This window comes from Eretmochelys imbricata, chromosome 6, assembly GCF_965152235.1.
Source record: "Eretmochelys imbricata isolate rEreImb1 chromosome 6, rEreImb1.hap1, whole genome shotgun sequence".
Taxonomy (NCBI): domain Eukaryota; kingdom Metazoa; phylum Chordata; order Testudines; family Cheloniidae; genus Eretmochelys; species Eretmochelys imbricata.
Window position 1 is genome coordinate 91,314,290 of NC_135577.1, and position 18,940 is coordinate 91,333,229.

Genomic DNA, 18,940 nt, shown 5'->3' on the forward strand with positions numbered 1-18,940 from the left:
GACAAAACCAGTCTATACCCCTTTCCAGCTTACCTGAGTTTAGGCCCAACTCATTCAGATCCTCCCACAGGGCATGCCTTTGACTGCTCCCCATGAGCAGCATTTGACAACTCACTCCTCCGCCGACTTCTCTTCTCTAAGCTACTTTGTAACTGGTTAGTGTCCTTTTGATATTTTGGTTCCAGCCTTGGCAGGACAGCTATGTAACTCCTGGCTGGAGCCTATGCTATGGCCCCAGCTTTGGAGCATTCTGGGAGGACCCCTTCAGTGTGCCAGACACCCTAGGAGTCCCACTCTTCCTCCAGGGTTAGCCTCACAGCTTCACCACCTCCCTAGGCTGGACCTCTTGGCCTTCAGCACTGCTGCTTCACTGTTAGCTCAGTTCAGCGAGTTCCACTGAGACAGACCCCGACGAGAGATTTTTACATTCTTAAGGAGCAATGCACTTCTGCAAGCATCTGCAGACATTCAGTCAGTGTTGTCAAACAGTCAGGCTTATTAGTCAACTGGAACACAGCGTAGGAAGTCCTTGGTTATCCTAGAGAAATAAAGGTTAAAGCATAGTCAATTCTGGGTAGCCAGAACCCAGCCAAGCTGTAGTGAACCCCATTGTTCAAGCTCTGCCTGTCCCTCCATCAGATTCCCCAGTGTGTGCCCAACAGCTACTCGCAGCCCATGCTTAACTTTCGCCTCATATCCCACACCCCAAGTCCTTTGTTCTCCAGCTTGGGAAATGCTGTTAAGCCTCCCTGCTGAGAGGTGGGGCAATCTATGGTAGTTGGTTGCAAGGTTTCAACGCTGGTGATCAGATTTGCCATTGTCTTCATGGATTCTCCACTGATATGGGGCAGGCCTCAGCCAGTTCCTTTCCAATGACCCACTTAGTCCCAGACAGCTAGGCACCATTCATACCTGTGTCTTAGCCTGGCCCAAGAGCAAACAGACATTTTCCCCCCACTAGGTAACAATGCAGCATATAGGGGAAACTGAGACATACATAGGTTTCATACAAACATTACAAAAAATTCCCACTTAGTCACAGCCTATATGTAGGATCTTTACAGTTAATGTCTCAACCTGGTCTCCTGCTGTTTGTCAGAAAGTGACTTATCTATACCAATTGACTGGTCTTCCTATTTGCTTTTGCTATGCATGCAGCTCCAAATAACCAAATATAGCTACCCGATACCTCTACTTACAACAACCAGAGAATCATATGAAATATATAGTATTTGTAGGTTAATACAGAGCAGTGCCACATCCTTGATAAGAAAAGGAGTACTTGTGGCACCTTAGAGTCTAACCAATTTATTTGAGCATAAGCTTTCGTGAGCTACAGCTCACTTCATCGGATGCATTTCATCGGATGTATTTTCCACAGTATGCATCCGATGAAGTGAGCTGTAGCTCACGAAAGCTTATGCTCAAATAAATTGGTTAGTCTCTAAGGTGCCACAAGTACTCCTTTTCTTTTTGCGAATACAGACTAACACGGCTGTTACTCTGGATCCTTGATAAGATATACTCCGTATGCTTGGACGGTCTCTGTCATCCTAATGCACTTCAATGGGGCACATCTGTCCCCCCAGCCCCCAGCGTATGCCCCTGTATGCAGATTTACAGTGCCCTAAAGTGCACTGAACACTTGAAATTGACACTTTTACCACCAGGTCGATCAAAGCTAGTGAGCAGTCAGTAGGCTCCTGATTAACTAACTGGAGTGTGGGTGATCAATAAGGGATAAATCTGAATGAAATACATATTATGCTTTATGACCCCTGAGCCTTTGTTGTAGTAGTAGCAGGGCTGCTGAATGCAGCATAGTTGGTACTCGCATCTGACTAGGAAGCTGCTCCTGCTTTTGTTTTCAGTGCAGTAAATAATTCTGAAACTTTGACCGTTTTTTAAATTCTGTTTCTTTGTAATTGTAATAAGAGGTGGTTGGGGTTTGAGCTCAGAGCTCCTGTATTCTAATCCTAGCCATAGCTTCCTTCAGTGGCTTGTGGCAAATCACTTCACATCTTTGCCTCAGTGGGAATGATAATGCCCATCTCTTTCCCAGGAGTATTGTGGGAATTAACTGGTTAATATTTGTATAGAGTTATAAAGTTGAATAGTGCTATAGAAGAGCTAGTTATTTTATTTTATATGGTCATCTAGCTTGTTTATATAATCATCTTGTAATCTAGCCCCGCCTTAGAAAAGTACAAAATAAAAATCTTTGACTATAATTGTTTGTTTTAATCTCTTATAGCTGTTCAGGTTCAAATGTTCAGAAACCCATGCCACAATTGTCAAATTTTGTGTGCCATCATGAATGTATGTGCAAATCAGGTATTTGTGTGAGTAGGGGTCACGTAGGTGTCTAGTTGGCCTTCTGTGTGCACAAATACCTCATTTGCATGCGCGCGCACACACACACACACACGCGCGCACTAATTGTGTGAGCGTTTCTGAAACCTGTCCCATAGGTCCGGATTTTCAGTAGGCTTCTGTTTCCTGCACATACTCATGCAAACACTTGAGCCTAATCTGCACCTGCAAAATTGAGGGCATTTGAAAATTTGGCTTTGAAAATTTATTTAAAAATGCTCAAATAAATTGGTTAGTCTCTAAGGTGCCACAAGTACTCCTTTTCTTTTTGCGAATACAGACTAACACGGCTGCTACTCTGAAACTTGGCCTTTAGTGGAAGCTGACTTCCAGGCTTAAAATAAAATCATCCCATTGGTAAGATTTCTTAATATCTCCTCAGTGACTGATTTCATGTTGCACATAATGACTCCTGGCAGCTTTTAAACTTCAATTGATGGTACAGAATGCAAGATTTTGTTCTGTTGTGCATTTTTATTCTTCAGTATTCATGAATTTGAGACTTCTAACTGGCTAGAGCCAGGGATGCTTCCACAGTTAGTAGCACACCCTGATTAGCCTCGTTCTCAGGGCTTCCCACACAGTTATGCGGATGCAGTTCAGAGTTGAATTACAGCATGCAGTCCTGGATTCCTATGAGCTCAGATTCACAAACTGTGTGAACACATCATGAGCAAACATATTTCTAAATGAACAAACACTCAGTTGGAAATATGAAAGCACGAACCTCATTTCCCTGGTGACCTACAAGAGGCTGGAACCCATGACCCTAAGGATGAAAAGCATAGTTATTAAACCACTAGAAAAAATAATTATAGAAATACCAGCTGTAAAAGCATGAGGATCTGAAAGAAATGGAAGCTTTCATTATATCTTAGGTACTTACAGGGCCTCCATTACTGTAGTACTTGAATGCCTCATAATCTTTAATGTAATTTTTCCCCACACCCCTGTGAGATAGGAAGTGCTATTATTCCTGTTTTACAGACAGGGAACAGAGGTAGAGGGAGATTTAGGCTGTCTACACTGTGTCCCACAGTTTGGATTATGGGGGTGTGGATAGCAGTGCGCACAAGGCGGCACATAATGGAGGCTAGGGGAGGCTAAGCCTTCCCAAACCTTGCACCGCTGGCAGGGTGGGGGGCAGATTACTCCACAGGACCCGCACCCAGGGGGTCTGACCAATTTGGGACCCCTGGAAAAATCTATCCCCGCCACGGGCCCAGGACTGGAGGAGCTCTTCCTCTCAGCCGCAGAGCTTTTCAGCTCTTGGGGCCACAGTGAGAGGGACTTGGGGGGTAGAAATGGAGTGGGGGCAGGCCCACATGGAAGAGGCAGAACAGGGCAGGGCTGGGTTCAGAATGGGGGTGGGGCCGCAGGGGAAGGGGCAGGACAGGGCTGCAGGGAAAGGGAATGGGGTGGGGGAAGGGGTGGAACATGGGAGGGGCTCCAGGCTTGGAGCTCACAGGATCCTTCCTTCTTCCTCCCTCTCCCCCTCGTGGACCTGACCAAGGTCTCAGCCACTGCCCCCCTCCTCCATCTGGAGTCCTTGTGGGCTGAGAGCAGCAAGCAGGGGCATGGCCTTGGACAGAGGAGGCGGGGCTAGCCTCCCCAAGGGGAAGCTTCACCTGCTGCCCAGGAGCACGCACCCAAGTGCTGTGCTGCAACTCCCCCATGTGCACACTGTGGTTGCGAACTAAAAGGTTGCTAGTTCACATTAACATCTTTTATTTCAGTGGTTCTCAACCTTTTTGGGCTCAGGACCCATTTGTAAATGTTCGTGGCCTGTCAGGACACAGTGAAGAGTCTCGGGGTGGAGGCCCTGGGGTAGTTTCGAGTGGGTCCTGCCCAGCACTCACCCCACAGTGGCTGTTCCTGCAGCTGCTGAACTTGGGGCTGGCTCTCCGCTCCGGGCATTGCAACCTCTGGGGTTGTAGCGCTGCTCAGGTTTGGCCCTGCCCCCCTGACTGGACCAAATTTGTGTGAGTGGAGTTGTGACCTCACTCAAATTTAGCCTATCAGGACTCCCATCATGATTATGGCTGGGCCAAACCTGAGTGGCGCTGGGATCCAGAGGTTGCAGTTCCTGGAGCAGGGACGCGAGCCCAGCCAGCCCTGTGGGACAGGAGCTGCTACGCAACCCTTTGAAACAGTCTGGCGACTTAATTTTGGGTCCTGACCTACAGGTTGAGACACCCTGCTCTACATTATTGCCAGTGAGGAACCTTTTAGTTTACGCTCACAGTGTCCAACTGGGGGAGTTACAGCACAGCTATTCACACCCCTGTAGTCTGACCTGTGGGGCAGTGTAGACAAGCCCTAAGTGACACAGGAAGTCTGTGGCAGAGCAGGAACTTGAACTCAATTTCATTGTTAAATTATTCTTCCTTATTCATTCTGGATTGTTTGGGTGGGTCTCCTCAAACTACTGCTGTGAATATATTTTCTGAATTAAACTTCTTGATATTTCTTCTTATGAGCAGAGGTCAGTGTTGGTGGGAGGGATTAGATGACAGTGCTCTGTTCAACCTTCATCCACAATCCCAGTTCCACTGTGAGCCATAATAATAGAATGTTTTTTCTAAAGTGATAAACAGTTAAATTGGTGTCATAGAAACCATTATCATTAGGCTTCAGAGTTTACATCAGCTCATATGAATGGGCAGTTTAGGCTTTTAAACTGTTTCAGCATATGCATTGGCTCAATGAGGCTGCATTACAAAATGATGTATGTACTAGTATGGACCAAGCTCTGGTGTTTTCAGCACAATTGCATAACACAGTGTTGAAAACACAGGAGCCTGATTTACAACTGCACCGGCTTAAGCACTCATGTATTTGTGCCAGAAAACCGATACAAAATTTGTAGTCTAGGCATGCTCCAAGATAATAACATTTTAAATGTGATGTGAGTGCAGAGCTATTTTCATAACCATAGAGGCAAGAAAACTTGCCTTACTTTTTAATGAAAACTTATATTCTGCAGAAGGTGATAGGGCCCCACAGAAATGCTGATATCACATCCACTAAGTACCTGTTCAGTCCCATCCCTGCCTGTGCAATGATTTTATTAGCTCTTTCAGAGCCTTTGAAGAGCAGTCTATATTTTGGGGAAATTAATCTGCTGCCACAGCTCATATCCTGGATCTGGTGTCTGAGCTTGAGGATGAAACAAAGTTTTGGCCACAGGCTGTGGATGCGGTGGGGGATGTGAATGAGTTGCTGCTGCTTCTAGAGGCTGTCTCTTTACCCAGGCAGCAAGTAGATGGATGGAAGCTGGCCAGGTAGTGTTAAGGCTTAGTGGTCAGTGTCCCTTCTTGATAGGTGATATCAGGACAATCTTTTTAATATTTCTGTTTTTCTCCCCAGACAGACAAATATACACCTGGGACCACCCTGCTCAAGGGATATCAAGAGGAAACGAAAGCCAGCAGCAGCTGTAGCCTCTCTTTCCAGCCCTACTTCAGGTAACTTGATTTAACCCTAGCACCCCTGTCTACGCACCATCACTTGTCCTGAGAGGACATTCCAGCATAGGCAAAGCAGATTTTCAAAAGTGGCTAGTGATATTGGGTGCTTTGGTTTTTGGATCCCTAACTTGTGATGCCTTAAAGTCCCTTGATTTTTTTTCAGAAAGTCTGAAGCATTCACCCTCTGAAAACCATGCCTTTTGAAGGTATTTTAAGTTGGGCACCCAAAAATCACTAGTCACTTGAAAATCTTGGTGTGGAGGTCTAAGGTAGGAATTCCTAAGTTGGAGAGAGGGGGAAGACTGTCTGTCTGAAAATAGCACAATATTTGCAGGAATACTGAGGATAAAAGTTAAATGAAATGCAAGTGAGAAGGTGATAATGAGTTACGGCTGTAAGTGGCTTGCATTTAGCACAGCAACAAAAAGAGTGGCCTAATGCGTGAATATATGAAGGTGCACCCATGGTGAGTTATTATCATTCACATTGCAAGGTCTTTCAATGTCAATATTTGGTGCTGCTGCTGCATAAGCCATTATTTCCACAGTTTAAAATTAAGCCATGCAACCCCATGGTGATGAGGAGGTGAGCTTCTGTACTTCCCAGATCTTTCACGATGCCTGGTATGAACTGGTGGTTTGGTTCCCTCTCTTAAGGAGATCTCTTAAGTTTTGTTGCTGTGCTAAATGCAAGCCACTTACAGCCGTAACTCATTATCACCTTCTCACTTGCATTTCATTTAACTTTTATCCTCAGATCTGGACCCTTTGCTGCAAGAGCCTAGTTCTCACTAAGGTTATGGTCACCTCTCAATAGCCATACTGGTAACGCTAACTCCACCTGGAGCCATTTACTACTGCAAGAGGTAATGGCCCCTGTTCCCCTTCTTGCTCCAGGAATGTAACATCTAGAATTCTGGCTTTTTTCCAGGTGGATTATACCTCAGAAGTGACTATTTTTTAGAGTTTTGAAGGTGACTCAGGTGTGAAATGGGTATAAATCTGAGGATCGAAGAGGTCTTTAAGAGGGTGGGGAGATACCTGGCTAGAGTAAGTTCACTCCTGGAAACTTTTTAATTCCAACATGCAATTTCCATGTGACCCATGTTCCTCTGGTACCTTGTGACTAAATGGTTGTGTCAGGAATCAGCAGCAAGAAGGATGCGTGGCCAAGAGCAAAGTGATGATCAGATCTAGGAAACAATGGAAAAGACCAGAGGAACCACCAGTGGATAGGTGGAGTCATGTCGGTGCCTTTTCTGGGGATTTGTGGGAGATGAAGAGTAATGGAGCTGGAAGGAAATCATGCAGTCAGTGCAGTTCAGATTAGATGTCTAGTCAGTGTGTACCCAGAGGGATCTCCTGTGTTTGTTTCAAAGGGACAGAAAAAATGTCAGGTAAGCAAATGAAGAGTGTCAGTTTGCTTCTTCCTGGCAAAAGTCTGTTTGCTGGTATTCTTGGATTTAGCAGTTCCACTGGTGGCCTTGAATGTTATAATGGGATAATCAGATTCCTAGTGTTGAAGGGTGTATAGAAATGTGTCTGAATAGCTAATTATGATCATTTTTGGGGTATATAGAGTTCTTAGTGGGAATTCTTGTCCTATCATTATATTTTATCCTTTTGCTGCTTTCCAGGGTTCTTCCTGTTCCGCATGTAACTTTTGTGGTGTATTACTGCTCTGTTTCTATAGACTAATCTTCCATTTCTATGGCTGCTTTCATCAAAATAGATCCCAAAACACTTTAAAAAATTTAATCCAGCCTTATGTTTATAAGATAACACAAAGAGATAATCACAGACTCCCTCCCTCTCTCGTGCACTCTCACTAGTTACTAAAATGTCATTAACCAGGGGTTCCCCTTCCTTGGGTTAGTTTGGCAACCTCACTTTCTCTCACTGCAGATGTCTCTTTGAGAAATCCTATTCCTTCAGTGAACAATAAAGTTCTGGGGTGAATTAGAATTCAGGCCCATAAATGAGTGTAGGGAACAGGCACATGTACACAGTGCCAGACTTCTCCTTTAAATAGCTCCTTGGCTGAGTCCAACTGCACTTGTCTCACTTGTTGACCAGGTCCTACTTCATTGAGCTCCTTTTTTGCAACCTGAGTGCCCCATGGAGGTGAAGGACACAGCCTAAGCTGGCTCCATCAGTCAGCAGAACAAATGGGCTTGCTCTGCCTAACATCGGGCCATCTCGAATTCCACCTCTTTTATAGAGATGAGTGATGAAGAGGGGCTTGTTCCGCTTTGCAGCTGTATTAATACACATCAGGGGCCAGCTCCTGGCACTAAATCACGCTTCTGCATACATCTGTTATCGGACTCCTCACCAGTGTGATGAACAAGACTGCAGATAGAGGCTTCCTCGTGTCATTCTTTATAGGATTTTCCTAAAAGAATAAATAGCTCAAATCTCTGCCAACACTCTCCCCTGTCATTGTGATGAATTTAGCTTCTTTCTTAAACATGCAGCTACAAATCTTCCCCAGTCACACCCTCCCCCATCCACACAAAGTTTTAAGTTGAATTTGACTGAATTCAGCAGATGTTGTTAAAGACCATATGAGATGCGCACACTCACTCCTTTCCAGTGTCAGGAATGAAAGGAGAGACCTGGGACTCCATTTATTTTCAAACTTAATAGGCTAGCTAAGTTAATTATGCCTTTGATCCCAGTAAATAGTGTCTGGTAACACTTGTTCTGTCAGAGAGACCTGTATTCAAAGGTATGCCTGGATGCACCCAATAAGCTAAGGGGAGCACCCAAATCTATATCCCATTGTCAGAGCAGGAAATTTCCAGTAACAGCATGGCCGCCTGAGGCAAACTGGATTAGTGACTACTGCTAAAATAGATGTCACTGGAGAAGAGAGATTTGGACATTTTCCCCCAGAACTCTTGAGGACTAATAGGAAGGAATTCAGAAGGAGACTTCAGTGCCTCAGGAAGTGACTCTTGTCTTCAGAAATGTGCTGGCAAGTCCTTTTTACTCAGTTGCTCAGAAAGGCTGAGACTCAAAGCCAGTGCTTTCCAGCTAGAAAGCAGAGTAGCAGATGGGAATTCTGTCATGTTTAAAACACAAATTCTGGCTAGAGCAGGTAGCCATAGGAGTGAGGAGATGTTTGTAATGTGGTGCATCAGACTGGGTGTCCCAGATGGTCTTCTGTAGCTTGGCTGAATGCAAAAGGGATGTGAACAATTCTCCTCTGTTGTGAGAATATTTAAGTATTGGCTGTGTACTTGGTGCTGTACAAAACACAGAAGCAGAAATGCTCTTAGAGACTAACAAATGAAATAATGTATCATTTAGTTTATTCCTCTTTATTCATCCTGTCAAGTTCTGTTAATGGGGACTGGCTGACTCAGGAGATGGAGATTGGGAATGGGATATGGAGCATTTTACCTCTAAACTGCTAGCTGCAATCCAGTCTAGACATTAGGTGACTGTTGAGTTTAGGTATGGAGACTTTGACCTGTTCCAGTCTGGTCCAACTTGAAGAAGTGTTTGGTTTAGGAGATTGCAAATGAGTTCTACTCTGGTCTATCTTTCCCCATCTTTGCAGGTGTTTGTGATACTGTCTACCCTACTAAGTCCATACAGAGGTTCACAGTGCATTTGTTTTATCTGTACCATTCTCTATTGGACACCAGAACATTACTGCCTTCCCTTTGCAGTTCTCTCCTTATAGAGCTCACATGATGACTCCACCCTGTCCCTCATGCTAAAACAGTTGTGCTTGCCCAGGATGCATTATTCTGTAGTGCATAAAGCTTATTTTCATCTTCTCTGGTGCTAATTAAATTATCCTCTTTCATCCAAGCTATTCAAACTTGAATTTTAAAAAGACCTGCAGAATAGATGCTCTGGGTCAGGATTTATCAGCTTGGGGGTTGCAAACAGGTATTGGAGTTGTGACCTAATTGCACTACACATATTGCTAAATGGGGGAGAGGTCCCAGTATGGAAAAGGATGAGATTCACTGCTCTCGATCTTCTGGTAGTCGCTAGAATAACATACAGAAATCTATGATTAATGCTTAGGTTGCTATGAGGTTACCAGTTTTAACTTTTTCTCCTGTCCTCTGCTCCTCTCTCTCCACGTTCTCCTTTTCCTCCTACTGTTTTGTGTTCCAACAGCTTTACCTGTCCACATGGATGCAGCAGACTCATCCCTGCCAGCGACACAGTCCCAGAGGTCCCAGAGCTCTGACTGGACGGTCAGAACCCAGGCAGCAGAGAAATCCACTGCTGCTGCTCCATCTAACTTCTTTAAAACACCACAAGAGAAGGGCCCTGGATACAGCTAGGTGGAGGTGTCTCTATTTGGAGCTGGTTGCGTTTTATGAAATGTTGGACTTCGAAGTACATCAGCACTGAACGTCTCATTTGGCAATAACCATCTCATCAGTGTTGATGCGTGATGCTCACCACACTCAGCTGTGTGCCCCATACATCCCGAGATCATGTTCGTGAATCTGTGTAAAAAGTAACTGGTGATGCTGGGGCTGCAGCTTTTTTAAAACATTCCTGCTATTGCTGTGAGTACTTATTACGCACTCATCTCCTACCCCAGCACCTGTTAGCATCTGCTGGGATGTGTACAGAGCCTTGTGGGTTTGCAGGTGTTGGTCTTTGTTACGAAGCTGGTCACCACTTGGGCATATCGTTTGTTGCAAAAGGCTGAATATAGCAGGAGAAAGCCCTATTGCAGCTCTGCAGAGGCAAGAATCTGTCTTTGACAAGCATAATGTCAGAAACAAAGGCCAGCTTAGTATCCCTGGTCAGGGGAGGAGGAGGGGAACAGAGAGTGCAAACAGGTTTGAAATGTGGGACTTGAATTCTGTATTAGCAAAATGCCTATCGGCCTCTCACTAAGGGACTTGGGAGTCAAGATGTTGCTTCTAATGAAGCAAATGTGGTGCTTGTCCTGTCAGGAATTGCCAGTGGCTCACTGTCAGCATGGTCCTTCAGCGTTTTTTGTCCTTCCTTGTTTGGAGTGTCTTTAATCTTGCCCTGTGAATTGCAGTATTCTTTCCTTATTCCCCATCCTCTCCATTTGTCCTGCTGGACAAGGGGTTGGCAGAACTAATTAGGCAAAAATGTGCAGACTGGAGTTATGAGAGGAAGCTTGGATCAAGTTGCCCTAAAATATCCTCTGAGAAGTCTTCATTGGGGAGATGACAGAGAGGAAATATTGGAATACTATCCATGGGCATCCAGCTTCAGACGCTACAGTAAACAATCCCCAGGACACTTGAAGTTGAAGTCCATGTCCCACTGTGTACTAAAAGTCATAGAGAGTATTATCTGAGTTCAAAGCACTCTCTACAGATTGAACCACTTCCCCGTCTCACGTTCTCCCTGTCTTCCTCAAAGGTTAATGTTCTGAAGTATATCTAAGTGGGGTTCCCCTCTGTCTCTGGAGTATATATGGGAGTGGTCTCCCTCTATCACTGATTGTACTCTGCTCTGTAGTATATATGGGAGGGGTGTCCCTGGATTTCCAGTTGTACTCTGCTCTGTGGTATATATAGGAAGTGTTTGCCTTCGCCACCTTTCCTTGCACCCCTGATGGCATTTGCTCTGCAGTATATTGGGGAGCGTTCTTTTCTCCCCACAACCCTTTCCCTTTATCCCTGATTGCTCTTCACTTTGCAGTATTGATGAGGGGGTCTCTCCTGCCTTCTCTTTTCCTGTATCCCTGGTTGTACTTTGCTTGTTTCCCTATCTCTTGAAAAACCTCTCTACAGCTGCATTCTGGGTTATATATTTAGCAGATGTGCCTGGATAGGGTATACAAAAGGAACCATGCCATGCTTGCTTGACAACCATAGTTGCCTTGTGAGCTCTTGAGTGTTTTCAAATAGGTGGCCCTTGTCATTACAAAACCTACTGGTTGGCTGAGTGGGTGGAGCACCAGACAGGACCATCCATTAAGAGCAAAAATAAATTTTCAACATAGGGGTGGAACTTGCACCCCTAGATGCAGGTGATGGATTTGCATGTTTCCCTTGCTTTGCTCTCTATGACCTGTAAATCAAATGAGTGAGGGATAGATTTGATTATGAGCATATCAGAAAATGTTCTAATTGTTTTTAAATTTTCTTTGTATTAAAATTTTAAAATTAAATGGCCAGCCATGAAGACTCATAACATAACACAAAAAGTAAGTTACAAAATCAAACAAAACACTCTCGAACAATCTAAATCATGACTGATGAATAGTTACATTAGACAGAGTATCCATGTCTTATCCACTAATACCTATTCACTCTTGGGGAGAGACCCAAACTGGATTTATGTTTTGTCCCAAGGAAACTCTCAGCTCTGCCCACGTAAATCCCTCTGAAAAATCTCGTGCGTCTTTCTTATACATATTGAAATACCTTAGAGGGAGAGCCTTGTTACTCTTGTACAGGAGCACAAAGGTTAAAGGCTAGTTTGGATTATCTGTGAGCAATTACAAAGGATTTGAGGGGAAAGAAATGTTCAGATGAAGTTAGTGTCTTTACATTCTTATTTTTGTGCTTTGTACAAAACCAAGTCTGTAGCGCTTAACAAGTAATAAAGACAGTCCTTACCATGAAGAGCCTGCGATCTAAAACCCGTACAGAGAAGATGGGACACTGGGAAAACATAATTTAGGGAATAACTTGGCTTTTTTATTATTTCAGTCCTTGTGGGCAAAGCAGGAGATAAACTGCATCCAACTGCTAATTTGCTTCTTGGTTACAGAGGGTGTTGTTTCAATGGAGAGATGAATGGAGTTGTTAGATACTGTTTGTTTAATGCAAGGGTGAGCACAGGTAGGGGATATGTGTTAAAGAGTGAGGGGCTGTGAGCACTGAGGAGCTGAGAGTAAGTAACATCACTCCTATTCCCTGCATTTGTTGATAATCCAATAGTGGGTTGCAGCTTACTGCAGGTTAGCTGTGTAGTTGATCCGATGAAGTGAGCTGTAGCTCACGAAAGCTTATGCTCAAATAAATTGGTTAGTCTCTAAGGTGCCACAAGTACTCCTTTTCTATGGTCCCTTGTTTCAATTCCATAAACCTTTCTTTCCATGAACAGTTGTATTCATCATTTTAAAGCACAGTTGTATTCATCATTTTAAACCATTTCCCTGGCTTCCTCATGAAAGCGAATTAGACCAGTGGCCTATTGTGGTACTTGGTTGTCTCTTAGAAGAAGCTCAGAAACTTCAGTGATGAGTGCCATTAGAAGAATTTAGACAGACCACCTACCCTAACAAAACACACTCTGAAATTAGACTTCTTTGTTTTTACTTCCAGTGTTAGAGTGGAGACTATGTATCTCTGCTGTTCATAGATTCCAAGGCCAGAAGGGACCATTGTGATCATCTCGTCTTACCTCCTATATAACACAGGCCATAGAACTTCCCCAAAATAATTCCTAGAGCAGATCTTTTAGACAAACATCCAATTTGACAATTTTTTAATCAAGTGATGGAGACTCCACTATGACCCTTCGAAAGTTGTTCCAGTGGTTAATTACTGACTGTTAAAAAATGTACATGTTATTTCTAGTTTGAATTTGTCTAGCTTCAGGTCCAGCCATTGGATCGCGTAATACCTTTCTCTGCAAGATTGAAGGAGCCCATTAAATATTTCTTCCCCATGTCGATACTTAGACTGTAATCAAATCACTCCTTAACCTTCTGCTCATTAAGCTAACTAGATTGAGCTCCTGGAGAATTTCACTATAAGGCATATTTTCTAACGGTTCGATCATTCTCATGGCCGTTCCCTGAGCCCTCTGCAATTTATCAATATCTCTCTTGAATTGTGGACACCAGAACTGGACACAGTATTCTAGCAGCAGTTGCACCAGTGCCAAATACAGAGGTAAAGTGACCTCTCTGCTACTTGAGAGTTTCCTGTTTTATGCATCTCAGGATCATATTAGCTCTTTTAGCCATGGCATTGGGAGCTCGTGTTCAGCTGATTATCCACCATGACCCCCAAAACTTTTTCAGAGTCGCTCCTTCCCAGAAGAGAGTCCCACATTCTGTAAGTATGGCCTACATTTTGTTCCTACATCTATCCATTCCCATTTAACCATATTAAAACACATATTGTTTGCTTGCGCCCAGCTTATCAAGTGATACCGATTGCTCTGTCTTCATTATTTATTCCACTCCCCAATTTGTGTCACCTGAAAACTTTCAGTGATTATTTTGTTTTCTTCCAGATCATCGATAAAACTGTTAAATAGCATAGGTCAAGAACCGATCCCAGTGGGACCCCGTTGGAATCACACACACTTGATGATGATTCTCCATTTACAGTTACAATTTGAGACCTGTAAATTAGCCAGTTTTTAATTCATTTATTGTGTGCCATGTTAATTTTATAGTTCTGTCAGTTTATATAGATATTCTGCAAAATCATAAACATCAGAGATGGAAAAGTTCTATTAAAACGGGGCTTTTCAATGTTTTCTGTACTTTGACCTCATGTTACAACAGAAAACATGTTATGACCTTCCTTCTAACCTTAAGAAGGTGGTCACAATCCCCAAAACCCATTTGCAACACCCATGTTCACAAGACATGTATGAAAACAGGCAGTCTTTCATTGCTAATGCAGGATTGCTCCCTACAAAAGCATTTTCTAGTGCTTTGTCCAGTCTAGCTTTAAATATCCCTAGAGAAAGACCCTTCACAGCTTCCCCTGGTTGCAAATCTATTAATCAGCCTAATACATCTCGCTGAGTTTTCTTAACAGTCATCTTAATTTTCCCCTATCTTAAATTCATCTCGTTACTCCTGGTTATATTCACTTGTATCACCCTACATAATTCCTCTCCCTCCTGGGTGCTAGCACCATTCACCATTAGTAGATTGTTATATGGAATCAGCAGCCTAGTCTCACTATTGAGGGGTCCAGACTACAACTCTGTGTTCTCAGAGGGCAGGTTGGAAACTATTTATTCTCAGATTTTCCTGTTGATGTCAATAGAGCTGCTGATCCAAGCAAGGACTGTGGGATCAAGCTCTTAGATTGTATGCTCTTCAGGTCAGGGTACCGACCCATTTTCTTTTGTCTCCAAAGGATTGAGCATACTTATGGCACTATTGAAATAATAACCATAGCAGACACCTCCTTTGTAGGTAGCATCTCCTGCCATGGGATGTTTCCAAAAGGGCTGGAGGTCTCAATCATCTGAGTTCCTGCAACTGCTTTCCCTTTCCCACTTGCAGTCTAGAATCCAATTATGGGTCCAAAAATGGATGTGAGGTGGAAGAGAATTCCACAGCTGGAAGGAGCATATGGCTAAAACATCTTCAAAGCTAAAGGTCCTGGAATAGTAGATGCTACAAAACCAGCACTGGCTGATCTCACAGCCTAGTAATTGTGGGAGAACAAGGAAGCCCCTTATTTAAAAAGGGGCAAGACCACTTGAAGTCTTCTGTGGAAGAAGTGTCATCTTGCAACTAGTGTCTTACTGATATAGGTATTTGATGCCCCCTATCACCATCGTATCTGAGCGGCTCAACTACCGTGCCATTTATCAATGTGAAAATCATTTTTGGAGGAGAGAGATGTTCTGAATGTTTAACTGTGAGGAGGAGAGAATTTTGGTTGCTGCCTGGAGAATCTATGGACCACAAGCCCAGCTCTGCAGTGGTCCTGTCCTGCCAGTTGTGATGCACAGAGCAGAATTACAGATATTTTTTCTGAAAGATGGAACAGAAGCTTAAAAAGGGAGAGTGAAACATGGGAAAAGGGAATCTGATATTACATGGAAATCAAAAGCTAAGTTAAGGACAGCCAGAAGAATGTGAAAAAGCTAAAATAACAATGGTTGGTACAGGTCAAAGGGGAATGTAGGTGATACTTTCTGTAGGACAGAAGGGAAAGCATTGTAGTGTCATATAGACAGAAAAGATAATAGAGAGGCTGAGTTGGAACCCTCGCAGGACCAATGTAGTTACATTTCCTGCTTTGACTTCAGTCCAACATGCTGACAGCACCGAGATGGCTAGTGAAAGGTCTGCAAGGGCAACACATTGACCTTCTGAGACAGCTGTATCTTCATGACAACATTAGGAAAGATGCCCAGAAAATTTTTAGTTCAGGTATTCATTGGTAAATGTACCACCTAGCTCAAAGGCTCAGCAGTGGATCGTATGAAACCTTTATCTGTTAAGTCACTGATTTTGACTTCACCCGGAAGTGACTAAAACAGATTGCTAGCTTGCAGATCTCTAGTAGATTTTAAGAAGATTGCTCACAGTCTGTTATGTTCTTAGTGGACAGATGTATACCACACAATTATTAATCACCAACAACGTGCTTGGCTCTGTGTAAGACAGGAAATACAGATAGCCCCTGCCTAGGCTAGCTTATTTAAAGAGAAATACTGAATATGAAAACAAAAAATACTGTTGCCATGGGAACTGATTAATACTTGTGTTGGTAGTATCAGGTGAGACAAAGGACTGAATGAGCTGTGGAAGTGATTGTGTGGTGAACTGGGAATAGCAATGCTGACTCACCTTTGCCCAGTGCTTTGAGATCTATGTATGAAAAGTGCTATAGATAAGTTGTGTCTTTAGATTTTCCCTAGATGTAACTGTATTTTCCAGGTTGAATTTAATTTTATTCCTGTATTTTCAACCTCTTCTTGTTTATAATTCTTTGCCTTCCTGCTATTCACAATTTCCCAGTTAGATTTAATGTAATGTGCTGTCTCCTCCCATTTCCAGAGCATTAATGAAGAAGTTAAATAAGACAGGACTTTACACTCAAGCCGTGTGGCTCTCTATTGAACTTCTTGCCCCATCTCACCATGTTGTCATTTATTATTAATTATTTTTATTACAGTAGCCCGTAAGCGCCCTAGTCATAGATCAAGACCCCATTGCGCTGGGCCCTATTCAAACACAGAACAAAGACTGTTCCTTCCCCAAATGGCTTACTCATTGTGCTCTTGGTCTTTCATCTAATTTGAGTCCATGGTGTGCTCAGAATTATTGTCAGCTCCGTGAGAACAAGTAAGATTTTTTGTGATGCTGTACAAAGTGAAGTCCGGTTCTATCGCACTGTGTTCACTTGTGAAGGCGATCGCTCATTTCATGAGCCTCCTAGGGGGTCGGTGAGGACAAAGCAGGCTGTCTTCTTTCCTAGTGCCCCCTGTTGACCGTTGTACCAGCACAGCAGTAGTCTGCCCTTTCAGTGACTCAGCCCTCTGGCCAAGTCATGAATTGTGTCCACCCCTTTCAGGGTACACAGAGTCCAACAGAGGATAGCCTTAGTGTCAGGCAAAGAGGTTCCAGGCCACATTGGGTCAAGGTCCCAGAGTCATGACCCTCTGGGTTATAGAGTCTTCCTAGTCCATATTCCTCTGTATCCGGTGTAGGCTCTTTGCCTTCAGCCCTATCTGCAGGTTGGTAGGGGAACCCAGGCCTACCCTCTCCACCGCAGGGCTGGCTCCAGGCACCAGCGTTACAAGCAGGTGCTCGGGGCGGCAGTCAGAAAGGAGCGGCAGGGTTTCCGCGGCAGCAGCAATTTGGCAGCAGCTTCCCCGTTCCACCAGCTGTAGCAGCAGCAGCTTCTCTCTCTCTCCTGCCGTCTGCGGCGACAATTCGGTGGCGACAGGCCTTTTTCACTGCTTGGGGCAGCAAAAACGGTAGAGCCGGCCCTGCTCCACCAGGTCCTAATCCAGGGCCACACGGTGGGCAGCAAGGTCCTGCACCCTAATGGGCTGTGCCGCTGCTCCCCTGCATTGCTTCCCACCGGTCTCCTCTCTCAGAAGGGCAAAGCAAAGACATGTAAGGAAAATAAATCAAAAGATAAATCCCAGGCCTTGCAGGTATCCAAAGTCCCTTTTCCCTCAGCAGGTCAGGTAGGTTCTTAATAGTCAAGGGCCCCAGGCAGCTGGCCCTTCCATAGTACTCCCTCTGAGGAGCTAAGAGTGTAGGCCTGCTCACCTCCACTGACTGACTACTATTGAGTTGCTCTGCTCCTCGTCCGGTGCATGCATGCATTGCAGGTGGGGCTGCCTAGGCCCAAAGTAGCTCTTTAATCTATTCTTTTCCAGTGCAGGATTTGTACACCCCATCACACCCCTTCATCTTCTAATTCAAAAAGAAAAGGAGTACTTGTGGCACCTTAGAGACTAACCAATTTATTTGAGCATAAGCTTTCGTGAGCTACAGCTCACTTCATCGGATGCATACTGTGGAAACTGCAGAAGACATTATATACACAGAGACCATGAAACAATACCTCCTCCCACCCCACTCTCCTGCTGGCAATAGCTTATCTAAAGTGATCACTCTCCTTACAATGTGTATGATAATCAAGTTGGGCCATTTCCAGCACAAATCCAGGTTTTTTCACCCCCCCCCCCTTTTTTTTTTCCAAAAACCACAAACGCAACTCACTCTCCTGCTGGTAATAGCTCATCCAAACTGACCACTCTCCTTACAATGTGTATGATAATCAAGGTGGGCCATTTCCAGCATAAATCCAAGTTTAACCAGAACGTCGGGGGGGGGGAGGAAAAAACAAGGGGAAATAGGCTACCTTGCATAATGACTTAGCCACTCCCAGTCTCTATTTAAGCCTAAATTAATAGTATCCAATTTGCAAATGAATTCCAATTCAACAGTTTCTCGCTGGAGTCTGGATTTGAAGTTTTTTTGTTGTAAGATAGCGACCTTCATGTCTATAATTGCGTGACCAGAGAGATTGAAGTGTTCTCCAACTGGTTAATGAATGTTATAATTCTTGACATCTGATTTGTGTCCATTTATTTTTTTACGTAGAGACTGTCCAGTTTGACCAATGTACATGGCAGAGGGGCATTGCTGGCACATGATGGCATATATCACATTGGTGGATGTGCAGGTGAACGAGCCTCTGATAGTGTGGCTGATGTTATTAGGCCCTGTGATGGTGTCCCCTGAATAGATATGTGGGCACAGTTGGCAACGGGCTTTGTTGCAAGGATAGGTTCCTGGGTTAGTGGTTCTGTTGTGTGGTATGTGGTTGTTGGTGAATATTTGCTTCAGGTTGGGGGGCTGTCTGTAGGCAAGGACTGGCCTGTCTCCCGAGATTTGTG

General features: G+C 44.1%; 1 protein-coding gene across 5 annotated transcripts in view; it reads left to right on the forward strand.

Moving 5' to 3' along the window:
* GPATCH2L (G-patch domain containing 2 like) overlaps positions 1-18,674 on the forward strand; it is a 42,254-nt gene extending 23,580 nt beyond the window's left edge. For 2 of the 5 annotated variants that reach the window (XM_077819174.1, XM_077819173.1), the window contains exons 9-10: positions 5,743-5,840; positions 9,986-18,674. In XM_077819174.1, the coding sequence (XP_077675300.1) occupies positions 5,743-5,840; positions 9,986-10,155 (268 nt within the window). In that variant the 3' untranslated portion in view covers positions 10,156-18,674. Of the gene's footprint in view, positions 1-5,742; positions 5,841-9,985 lie in introns of those variants that run through there. The other 3 variants (XR_013346408.1, XR_013346409.1, XM_077819175.1) reach the window with 2 other exon arrangements.
* Positions 18,675-18,940: the final 266 nt, after the last annotated feature.